At 41.7% G+C, this 12,534-nt stretch overlaps 1 protein-coding gene across 4 annotated transcripts in view; it reads left to right on the plus strand.

Moving 5' to 3' along the window:
• The window catches only part of HMGN3 (high mobility group nucleosomal binding domain 3), a 31,493-nt gene extending 19,683 nt beyond the window's left edge, over nt 1–11,810 (plus strand). Inside the window, exons 3-7 of one of the 4 annotated variants that reach the window (XM_082729635.1) lie at nt 6,499–6,528; nt 9,212–9,262; nt 10,673–10,786; nt 10,908–11,007; nt 11,329–11,810. In XM_082729635.1, coding sequence (XP_082585761.1) covers nt 6,499–6,528; nt 9,212–9,262; nt 10,673–10,786; nt 10,908–11,007; nt 11,329–11,342 — 309 coding nt within the window. In that variant the 3' untranslated portion in view covers nt 11,343–11,810. The remainder of the gene's footprint in view (nt 1–6,498; nt 6,529–9,211; nt 9,263–10,672; nt 10,787–10,907; nt 11,008–11,328) is intronic. The other 3 variants (XM_082729636.1, XM_082729637.1, XM_082729638.1) reach the window with 3 other exon arrangements.
• The last annotated feature ends 724 nt before the right edge of the window (nt 11,811–12,534 follow it).

The raw sequence follows: 12,534 nt of genomic DNA on the forward strand, positions 1-12,534 counted from the left end.
GGAGTGTCTCTTGGCCTAGGTAAATTTCAACTGAATACACTGATGAGGCATTTTCCACTTACTGTGTTGTTTATGTTTCTACCTGTTGGTCGTGCTATCTGTTAGAGTGGATACTGAGAATTCCTTCTGGGCAAAGAGCGAGATAATAGGTAAATTCATCAAGGAGAACAAAGTCTGCCTTTCACACCAAGGAAATGAGACTGTTGATTTAATAAATTCTCTTCTCCAGTGAGTGAACTATAAATTTCTTTTTTTAGTTCTGAATATTGGCCTAAAAGGAGTCATCTCTAAAGTAAAAAACTGTGAAGGACACACAAAATGTCAAAATATTAAAGTTCTTTTTTAATCAAGAAAATTCTTAGAGCTTAGGATAATTAATTAGGTAACAATTCAAAGAAGCTCTGTATTAAAGTACAGAAACCTCCAAAAAAGCTAAGAAATGGAGAGAGATGGTTGCATCCACGATATTATCATGAACTTCTAAAAGGAGATGGATGAAAAAGTGGCAGATTAGATGCTGACTCTGATGACAGCCATTCACTTTTGCACAGAGATTTACAGTGTGTAGAAAAACTGCAGCTCTTACCCTTGAGCTTATAAACTAAAAGGGGTCATGTGAGAGACAAACCATATCTGGTTAGATTCTTTGATTGGGTGATTCATACTGTGGTTTAATAATTCAGAGGAGTTTGTCATGATAGCCGAACCCCTCCACAAAATTTGTACAAGGAAATGTGTTCTGCCAAATGGAAAATCTTGAACAGAATCTATAATTAATTTAAAAGCGAAACAGGGGCGCTTGGATGGCTCAGTCCTTAAGCATCTGCTTTCCGCTCAGGTCATGATCCCAGGGTCCTAGGATCAAGCCCCACATGAGGCTCCCTGCTGGGCGGGAAGCCTGCTTCTCCCTCTCCCCCTCCCTCTGCTTGTGTTCCTCTCTTGCTGTCTCTCTCTCTCTCTGTCAAATAAATCAATAAAATCTTTAAAAAATGGAAGCAAAACAAACAAATCTGCCTGTGGCCAAGGCCCCACCATGCATTTACCCAGAATTCAGTGTCTAACAGTTTGGGAGGTGAAGTCTGTGGTCCCATGTCAAGTTACTGAACAAACTCTAGAATCAACCAAAAAATGATAAATGCATGGATTTCCTTGAAAATGGCAAAATGTAATTTGTAGGACAGTTGGCTAAGTGTAACAAATCTTAATGTAATTTTTAGATTTGGACACAAAATGCATTTGGATTTTTCCTGAGGAACTGCTATTTAAATTGATCTGTCAGTCAGAAAACCTAGAAACCATTACACACAATAGATCTTGGATAGTGTAAACAGTCTTTCCAATCCTTCTACACAGCGATCAAGCTGGTTAGAATATATGTAAGAGATTTTTGCTTATCCAGATAGCTGTCTTATACGTATTATTTTAGCCTCAGTATTGTAATTATTTGTTATTTATATATTTTATATTGTTATTTTTAATATTTTACTTTGTATTATTATATGTATTCTATTACTGCTAGCAAAAATCGTATCTAGAAAAAAACTCTTTCCCTGTCATTTAAGCCAAAACCAGATTAAAACTTGGGAATTGTCTTCAGGACATCAACACTATTGTTTGAAAAGTGAAAAGGTCAGTCAGTTAGCTGGTAGGTTAGGGTAAGAACTTTTAGACAGTATATTGATTGATTTTTTTTCCCCCAGTGAATTGACTGAATTTTCTAGTTATGTCATTGAATATGCACAGGCTTGACTAGGGAATAGGGAATAGGTATCAGTTATAAAGAGGGATCTTCTTTTGAAAATCCTCTTCCACTGCCATGATAATTCAAAGGCGTGGAGCCGAGTATAGTTTTTGGACAATAAGCGATCACAACAATTTGTTAAAAACATTACACTTGGCAGTTTACAAAGCCCTTCATGTTCATTATTTTATCTGATCAATTACAATAACCCTGAAATGAAGGCAGAGCACATTCATGCCTCAACAGAAATGTATCATGCACCTGTAATGTGCCAAGCACTGTTCTAGGCTCTGCAGATTTCACAGTGAACAGAAGAGGCCAAAATCTCTTCCTTCATGGAGCTTCCATTTTAGTGGAAAGAAATAATGTCACTGGATATTTGCTAAGAGAAAAATAAAGCCAGGAAGGGGAATAATGAATATCAGAGAAATGCTGTGTTGGATAATAGGCATATATTATTATTTCCAGCTTTACTGGAGGAAACAAGGTCCTGAGAGAAATACATTATTTTCCACAGATGTCACAACTTGTGTATTGCAGAAAAAGGAAAGATATTTGAGTATCCTGATTCAGAATCCCCTGTCCTAATGCCACTTTTGTAGTAATCATAAATCTGGTTATCCAGTGCCATTTTTCTGTCTTCTTCATTCCCCAGCCAAGGCTCCAATTGCCATCTTTCTCTGCTTCCCAGTTTTGCAAAAAGCTAATTTCTACTTGGCTCCTCATTTGTCTTTGGAAATTAAAAGCAACTTGACTTCTGGCTTTTGTCTTCGAGTACACATGGTCCCTGACTTGTGATGGTTTGACATAATTTTTTGGCTTTACTGTGGTGCAAAAGCAATACTCAGTCAGTAGAAACCACGCTTTTTCCCAAGCTAGCTATGTATGATATGATACTCCCCTGTGATGCTGGACAGTGGCTCCCCTCAGCCCTATGATCATGAGGGTAAATAATCGATACATGTACAACCCTTCTGTACCCAAACAACCATTCTGGTTTTCACTTTCAGTGTCGTATTCAATAAATTACATGGGATATTCAACACTTTATTATAAAACAGGCTTTGTGTTAGGTAACTGCCCAACTGTGGGGTAGTATACATGTTCTGGACACATTTAAGGGAAGCTAGACTAAACTATGATGTTTGGGAGGTTGGGTATAAAAAATGCATTCTTAGCTTATGATATTTTCAATTTATGGTGGGTTTATGAGGATATAACTCCATTGGAAGTTGAAGAAGATCTATACATGGTCAAGCTAAGGAGCATTAAGAAATCTTATAAAAATAAACAGACTTCCAAATCCCCTTGGAATGGCCCATACGTTTCAAGCAGTATTCACCAATGTCCAATGGTTCTACTTCAATCCAGCTACCCCAGTGAACTTTGTCATAGTGAAATTAGACTTCCATGTTCTTTTGCAATCAAGATGCTAAAGTAAAAGACTCTGTCTCTTTTGGAACAGCCTTCACCAGGATTTGCTCCAACCCAGGGAATGATCACTTAATCAAATGCTTATTGAAGACTTTCATTGTGCCCAGCACCTATACACAGCAGTGACAAACCCTCCCATTTCTTGTTTCTGTAATTCTTAGGGACATGTCATTCTGAAAGTCTTCTTTCCTCCTCTGAAAACCACCCTTTGGCCACTTTTCCCAAGGATTCACAGTCAGCAAATTGAGAAAAATTCTTCCTGTCTTTTCTTTTTTTCCTGTCCTGCCCAACAGTCCGAGTCTCAAATGAATACGTAAAATTCTAGTTCTTTAAGGAGGAAAGAATAGCAGTCTCATCCCTTTTATAGCCAATAAATACAGCCCATTCATTTATAGATTTTGAGGCTGTGCAAGCTGGTGGAACTTTCTAGGAAGGTGAACACACTTGCATGCATAACCATGCCGCTGCCTGAGTGAAAGGTTCGTCTCAGACTCCACTGTTTGCAGTGAAAAAGAAAATCTCTTATGATGGTTACTGGAAAGGAAAATTCAAGAAAAGTCCTTTTTTTATAGCATAGAAAGAAGAGCTGGTAAATTTTAGACAGAAAGTCATAAAATGATTTTACACTTAAAGATGTGCTTTTTAGAGACGGTGTTTTAGACAGCCTGGAGAAGCAGATCTTGTTTTTGCATTAATTTCCTGGGCTTTTTATTTTGAAACTCTTATACTGGGCCCGAATTATAAAAAGATAGGGAGTCCTTTGGATCAGAACAGCTTTTGGGCCCTGTAGAATAGTGCTTGCTTGGGGTTGAACTATCTCTGGAAATCCCAAAGGGCTCTCTGGCGGCTGCCTCTTCAGTACGCTCAGGGGTTCACATGGAGAGGAAAGGAGCTACAGCATCGGAGTGGGCAATTTTTCACATGATTTGGCCTCACTTCTGTGAGATTTTACTCAGAACCACTACTTGGTGGATAGGAAGGCAATAATAAGTAGTAGTTAGTATATTTGGCCTCTTTTCAGATCCCAACCTGGACAGTAAGTGAGCAGTGGCCTCAGCCTGGCTCCCCTCGAGTTCCCACTACTACATGTTTCTGGTGCTTATACATTCTGTTCACCTCAGCATTTATTGAGGGCCCCCGCGAAGCACTGGAGCTACAGAAATGCAGGAGGGGTACAGACATGAGACAGATGAGGCGAACAGTGAGGTAAGGCTGAGGAGGTACAATATGTTGACACAGCTAGAGAGGGAGTCAGATAAAGTCCCTTCATCCCTCTTGAACATAAAGGCTGCCATTTTTTCTCTCAGAATGTCTCCTTCTGAGCCCTCTTCTGCCAGCTGTGCATCACTGGGGACAGGGGGGCCAGCTCTTGAGGTCATGCAGGAGCATCTGTGCTGAGTTCTGTTTGGTAATTAGTGGATGCTTGGAGAGCATTTTGAAGAAGCACGAGTTACTTGCTGGCTGGCTTAACTGCGACTGTTGTCTTTCCTTTGGTGATACTCAGGTCATTGCAGTTAACCCTCCTGAGAAGGGCATCATGGGATTTGGGTCCTGGTTCCCTGTGACTCATGAGTGCGTTGTCATGAATGCACCCGTGGTAACCCAACAGACATCGTGCTGTTTCCTCCGGAGCATGTGACACAGGCGCTCCTCCCGTGCTAAGCGTTGAGCTGTACATCCCCTTACTCCATGCAGGGAGTATATCGTGGCTGCCTTCACCGGCGCCGTCTCCTAGTCTCTGCACCTTCTGCTCTTAAGTCCAACTCTGATTTTTCCCTTGAGACCCCAGGGTTAAAGTTATTCCTGGAGGCTCTGGCCCTTTATTTCCTTCTGTAGTTTAAAGAAAGATGAGTTTAGCCTCCTCCGGCTATTTTCAGGAAGAAAGTTCTTAGACAAGAAGATGGCAAGAAATATTTCTTCCAGTTTGGCCTGACCAGCTGACCTGCACTGACCTGAGCACGGCTTCGAGAATTCCATAATTCCTTGTCGTTGTGGCCTGGGTTCCTACTGACCATTTCTGCTGACGCCCTTAAAACAATTATTTGAAGCACATAAGCTATTGTAATGAGGCAAAGTCTGCGTAAGGCAGCAAGAATTAGGGAAAAGATCAAGTTCATTTTTTCAGCACAGCCTTTTGAGAATCTACTATACGTTTGGTGGTACGTACACTGTGTTCTGCCAGAGACAGAACAGTGAGTACAACAGACAAAAAGTATGGAGTATTTATTTCTGGAACACTTTTAAAGAAAGGCAGTTGTACTTTCAGCATGTGAAATCCCGTGGGGAGCCATCTTTTGCTGATGGTAAGGAGAATATCAGTTCTGTGTGCTTCTTTCTGAAATGCCTACAACAGTTTGGCTATTTTAAATTTTCTTAGCAGTCTCATTTGCTTAATTTGTACCGTCCTTGAAGAGAAAAAGATTTCCTGAAAAATGCCAATCTCAACCCAGTTTTTCTAAATTTTCTAAACTTCCAAATTAAAAGAAAAGATTAATGAATTTGGGGGGCATCTGGGTGGCTCAGTCAGTTAAGCATGTGCCTTCGGCTCAGATCATGATCTCAGGGTCCTGGGATGGAGCCCCACATCTGCTCAGCCGGGAGTCTGCTTCTCCTTCTCCCCCTGACCCTCCCCCCTGCTCATGCTCTCACTCTCTCTCTCTCCCCCAAATGAATAAATTTTTCAAAATCTTTCTTAAAAAAAGATTAGTGGGCTTTTTACTCTGTCTAAATCTTCAATTAAACATACTCATTTAGCAAATAAATAAATATAAATACCTGCTACAGGTAAAAGAAAGTCTTTCTTGTTAACTGCCCGCGATTTATCTTCATTCTCCTTTCAAGCATAGTAACAAGTCAGGGAACTCCTATTTCTGTTTCTGCGCAATTGTATATGTCTTTTTTTGTATTAATATATAAGTGTTAGTTCTGTTTGTAAGGAACAAGAGTCAGACTGGAACTAGTTCTTAAATAGCTCCTCAATGCACCAAAGTAGATTATGGGTCAGAACCTAAATCAATCTTCCTTTCTTCTTCTTACCCATAATACCCTTAATTAGGAGAGGCCATTTCTTTGAACAGTGTGTCTACACATCTTTAAAAACTTCCTCTTGAGTATTATGGTACCCAGGGTGCTCAAAATATGTCTTACTGTGCTGACCAGGAACCATACCATTATGGCTCTTTCTGGGCTTTTTCCCCTGCAGCCCAGTAATGGGAGTCATACCATTATACTCTTCCAACAAAGTCAGATATCAGGAGTGAATTGTTAAAAACCAAATTGGTTGGGTATAATAAGAATACATGTTTTTTTCATTTCCTTTGTAGCCCACCAGACGGTCTGCCAGATTGTCAGCGGTGAGTACTGTGGAACCCCCTTGTTATTACTTCTTATGAGTCCACGTTCCCCCTCCACTCAGGATAAAACAGCAGAAGGAAGATTAAGGTGTTATTTCCCTTGAGTTCTTTTATTTCCTTTCTGGAAATTACTTAGTCAGAATTTCTAGCAAACGTGACCAGTGTTGCCAAGCAGTTCACTTGAGCAGACAGGTCAGTGAAAAGTCACAGAACCAGCCCCATTACCAAGAATATAGAGCCCAGGAAGTTGTTGGATATTGCTAGATCTCCGCAACAAAAGCAGCATGTTAAGTCAAGTCCTGCCTTCTGAGTCCACATATGATGTGCTTAAGTGGACAAGAATTCGGAGTCTCCGTGGCTTACGCTTCCATCAGAATGTACGAAAAGCTATCGGAATCCATGTGCTAGAGCCTCATTTCAGAACCAGAGAATCTTTGAAAAAGTAATGATTCTACTTTGCCACTCAGAGTCTCCCTCTCTGGGTGAGGCCTGGGGCAAAGAGAAGGGTTAAGATCATTGGTTATGACCAAGCTCTGGCCATGAATGTGCTCCAGCCCTTCTCACTGTGGTGTGCTCGTTGCTGGCTCTCATGCTCCTCCTTGCTGTCCTGCCAACATACGAGTCCTCATTCTGCCGAGACAGGTGGTCAGCCTGGCTCTTCGGTGGAGGAATTTGGTTAAAATAGCTGCAGCCCATGTTGCGCACTAAGATACAGGGAGGAAGGCATTGGCATCTTGGCCGCCAGGATAAGCTAGCTATTTTGGCCTTTAGTGAAGCGTGGATTTCATCCTTGGCCAACACCTGTGCCTGGCACAGAGTAGGAAATCAATACAGAAATGTTTATTAGGACACTGACAAGTTCAGAAGTATGGCCAAGTTTGGGTTGAGTGAGGCAGTGTTTCACGTGAATAGCAACCTAAGGAAGTTATGTCAGAGCCTCCAGAAGGATTAAGAGCCGGGACATGTGTGGGTACACAGTGAAACTGGATTCCACAGAAGCCCCCTCAAGGTGGTGTGTTCTGTCCAATATTAACTTTAACCATGGTTCAGTAGTTCTATTTTAACTTTTGTTAGGGTTATACATTATGCTACAAGCCGCTGTAGTCCATGGATCCGTAGCTCAGTAAAGACCTCATAAGTCAAATAAAAATCAAATTTTAAAACCAGGATTGTCCTAAGCACCATGAACGTGCAGTATAAGCACCTTCCACTGAGATCATTGTTCATGCTGCTGACCCAGAGCCTCCTCCGTGGCCAGTGGGACTACGGACTATAGAACCTCCTCCTTTCCTGTCGCATGAACACACTTGACTGCTGAATTGGGGAAAGGTCTCTTTTACAGAAAATATATAAGAAAATTATTTGCTGTAAATTGTGCAAAAAAACACATGTTAATTCAAAACAATCAAAACCTGAAATAACACGATTTTTTAAATCCTGAAAATGTAGGAACTCTGCAAGTTGCTGAATTTGGGGAACAGACTATAGATTTAGAGTAACAAAAACACCCCTTCCTTCTCAAACCCAGTTTGCTGGTGTTTTGGAGGGTTTTTTAATTTGAAAATTCATGTCTAATAGCCTGTCTTCTAGAATTGCATTGTCTATGATTTTCCTTTATGCCCTTGATGAACAGGGCCGGATTCAATTATGAACCTGAGCCACCTAGAGACATTGGGGAGGAATTTTTCTCCAGAGGGGGAGACCCTGGGCAGTGTTTTTTGCTTGGAAACCTTTCTCCTTAGTGCTCCTAAAGTACACATTTTTTTCTAGCTTGATGAGAAATATTTGCCCTAAAATAGCTACAGAAAACCAGAGGCTTAAACCCATTATCTACCCCAGTGTCCCCACATGCACCCTGGTCTAGGAGCCCTGAAAAGCAAGAGAGAGCTGAAGCCCCCTGTGGAGGGGACCTTAGCCACAGGACAGGCACTGCTCATGGCAATGGGGAAGGGAACCACCCGAATCAAGAGAAAAATAGTCACTTCGCGGGCTCTTCAGCTACGTTTAAGAAAAATCTTAAACTTTGGATGCTAGCAGTGGACATTTTATCATTATAATCATGTTCTTAATAAAGAGCTCCAGGGGCAAGTGAGCCCAGTGTCTGGGCGGGCGAGAGATTCTTCTCTCAACTTGAGCTGGCATTGGAGAGGATGAAAATAGGAAGAAGCTTGGCTACAGAACTTGAAATCAACATCAGAAGTAGAAGGATGTGGAAATGATTCTGACATGCTTCACAGGCAGCAGTCTTCATTACCGGATGGGCTTTGCCTGCGATTGTGCTGTGATTTCTAGACTGTTGGGAAGGCCAGTATGACCGAATTCATTGAGTCATTTGGCTGAGGGCCTGAGTCATTCCTCTCGCCGGTGTGCTGTGATCAAAGGAAGTACAGAGACATCAGAGATGGAAGCTTAAACCTGTTCCTGGAGAGCTACTCTGGACTGGGGAATAATGAGTCGGCTTTTAAATCTCACCTGCTGTTCACTTGAGAACCCGGGATGAAAATAGTTATGAAATGCACAGATCTTTATGCTATTACCTGATGCTGAAAATAGAACGAAATATTTTTAAGTGAACAGAATCATAGTCAAAATGGACTGTTGTCTTTTGCAGTCTTGCTGCACTCCTTTTGGTCCCAAGGGTTGTCTTTTTTCAGTATTTGTGTGATTTAATTTATCTTTACAGAAACCTGCTCCACCCAAACCTGAACCTAAACCAAGGAAAACACCTGCTAAGGTAAGAGGTGCTCCCTCCCCACGTTGGCCTTTTAAACAATGAGTAAATTATAATTCCATATCTAAAAATCATCCAAGGAGAGATCACATTTACCAATGCAAGCTCAACGTACGACTAGAAAAGTGTCACCATTGTTAACAGTCTTTCTCAAAAGGCATAGAGCACAGTTTTATGCTGTACCAGGAATGTTTCTCATTCGGTCAGTAAAGGCAAAGGAAGTCAGAGCGTGTTGCTTCAAGAAGCCTCATGTCCAAGAAGGGTTTGGTAGCAGCACGCAGTTCACATGATGGCTCGGGAGGCATGAGGCTGGACCCTGGCCACCCAGGTGCCCGCAGCTCCAGGGGCTGGGGGAAGGGTCCTGACTGCCTTTAGCTAACTGGTCTTAGGCTAGTCTGATGACTCATCGTACAATAATTAATGCTAGCAAATAATTAACATCCACAAACGTTTATGTGGCTCTTCTACTATGCCAGACCCTGTTCTAATTGCTTTTCTTATGAAGCCTTCACGTCAGTCCTACTGAGGTAGGTACACACACCCGGTTTTGCAAATGAGGAGACAAGCCCAGAATTATTAAGAAACTTAACCCAAAGAGCTTTTCTGTGCTCTGCCCTTCAGAGCACTGTTGTGAATTGTTTGAAACGACCCATATTTGGGGGCGGCGCCTGGGTGGCTGAGTCAGTTAAGCTCTGCCTTCCGCTCAGGTCATGGTCCTGGGGTCTTGGGATGGAGCTCCAAGTTGGACCTCCTTCTCCCTCTGCCCCTCAGCCCTCTCATGCTCTCTCTCTCTCTCTCTTTCTGTCTCTGTGTGCGCTGTATCAAATAAATAAATAAATAAATAAAATCTTTTTTAAAAAAAGAAACAGAAAGAAAAAATCTACATGTATTTGTATTTGTGGCATTGAGTAGATGATTCTGAAGCAGAACTCACTTCTGTGGCTTCATCTTAAAATGAGGAACTTTTGTTCACGTAGGGCTTCATTTTCAAGCATTTTCTCAGCCTTCTTGTCCCTCAAGCCCCACGTCCTCACGTGAGGGTTTTTCTCTTGCTGGCTCCTTCCCCAGCTTCTGCCTCATCCTTCCCACAGCCGCTGTTCCTACAGCCACTGCTCTTGATCGGCAGAACCCCTTCTCTGTAGCAAGAGAGGAGGCCCACTGAACAAAGGCATAAGGAGAAGCCTCATCTTTTCCCCAGAAGAGAAAGTCAGTGGACCGTCCAAGCAGCCCATTACCATTCTCACAAGGCCTCAGTGTGACTCACTTGAAGCCCTGCAGACTCGGCTTCCCCTCTGCCCGCCATGTTGGCCATGGTTGCGCTCTGCCTCGTGTTTGGGCGAGGCCAACAGATCTTCCCTGACCTCAAATCCCGTCTAACATGCTTTGTTTCCCTGTGCTCTGACCCTCTGTTAGAAAGAACCGGGAACAAAGATTAACAAAGGTGCTAAAGGGAAGAAGGAGGAAAAGCAAGAAGCTGGAAAGGAAGGTACTGCACCATCTGAAAATGGTGAAACTAAAGCTGAAGAGGTACTTGCCATGACTACCTCCCGCTGATTGACTCAGTGTCTTAACAGAAATTGCTCAGTGCTTCAGCCAGTGATAGCACGTTCATAATGTCTCTTCTTTATTGCCCGTAATGTTATTGCAGATCCACATCTCTCGCTCAACTGTTAATGTCTCAACCTCCAGAGGTACCCCACCCAGCACACTGTCAGTAAAGGGGCAGATTGAAACAGTGAGAGTTAAGGGTACAGTAGAAATTCTGCATGTTTGCAGTGACTAGAAGCAGATAGTAGTGTGGTGTTTTTCTTTTAATCATGGACAGTGGGAGCTTGCAGGTAAACGTCTGTGGCCGTTTGAAAAGCAGAAAGCAATAAATGCGGCAGAGTGTTTGCGTACTGTATTCCTGCCTTGTCTGCTTTACACCCAGAGTTGAACTAGGTTTTGCAATAGAGCTGCTAAAAAACAGATGTTCAAAGCGTGTGTGTTGGCTGGGTAGACTTTTCTTTGGCTTCTAGTAGCTTTGATAGTAACTGTCTCTCTTTTTTTCTCCCCTTTCTTTTTCACAGGCACAGAAAACTGAATCTGTAGATAACAAGGGAGAATGAATTGTCGTGAAAAATTGGGGTTGATTTTATGTACCTCTCGGGGCAACTTTTAAAAGCTATTTTTACCGAGTATTTTGTAAATGCTAATTTTTTAGGATTCTGCTAGTTGGCATACAAAAATATATAAGGACGGACATTTTATCTTCTCATGGTTGTGCTTTTTGGAAATTTCCATCATCCTCAAGTGAAATAAATATCAGTTTGATATTGGAAGCTGTGTGTAAGATTGATTCAGCATTCCATGCGTTTGCTTTAAAAATCGAGTCCTGTGCAAACTGTGGTGTTTTTACTGTGCGTATTTAAATTTTTCATGCAGTTTTTCTAGAGCAATAATCAGTGGTGCTTTTGTACCTAGGTTTTATGTGATTTTAATGAAACATGGATAGTTGTGGCCACCTGCTGACTATTTGTGGTTTAAAATAAAAGGTTTTCTTGCCTGCAAATTACCTGCTTCTTAGTACTGTCTTTACTAAACTTGGACAGGGTTTCATTTTGCTGTTGCAGAAGACTTGAAGAATAGTTACAGTATGTGCCATAATGGTATCTCTAAGACGTCAAATAGGATTATTTCTTAATTGTCGGGCCTTTACAAATGTTATTTTAATAAAACCATCTAGGAGAGCTAGCATCTAAAACACTTGATGCCAGAAGTGGTCAACAATGATCACCATATAATAAGTTTAATAAAACGCTACTTTTTAAAAGGTCTTTATAAACAGAATAGAGTTCTCTTAAACCAGAGTTGGTGAAAAACCACAAACTAGGGCTGATCCTTGAAGATCTGTCACTTTTGGGGTGCCCAGTGGCTCATTTGTTAAGCGTCTGCCTTAGGCTCAGGTCATGATCCCAGGGCTCTGGGATCAAGCCTGGTGTCAGTTTCCCTGCTCAGTGGGAAGCCTGCTTCTCCCTCTCCCTGTACAGCTCCCCCTGCTTGTGCACTTTCTCTCTCTCTCTCTCTCTCTCTCTCTCAAATAAAATTAAAAAAGAAAAAGAAAATCTGTCACTTTCAAAATATACTAAGTCACATTTTACTAAAATACTTTCCCATTTGTTGAAGACATCACCACTTTGAAAACTTTACCCATCATGTCCACATTTTAGCCTTGCATTAACAGGAGAAAGGAAGTGGCATAGGTAGTATTAGAGCTTCTTTCTAGGCTAATAAAA

The sequence above is a fragment of the Mustela nivalis genome (genome assembly GCF_964662115.1).
Source record: "Mustela nivalis genome assembly, chromosome: 5".
NCBI classification, from domain to species: domain Eukaryota; kingdom Metazoa; phylum Chordata; class Mammalia; order Carnivora; family Mustelidae; genus Mustela; species Mustela nivalis.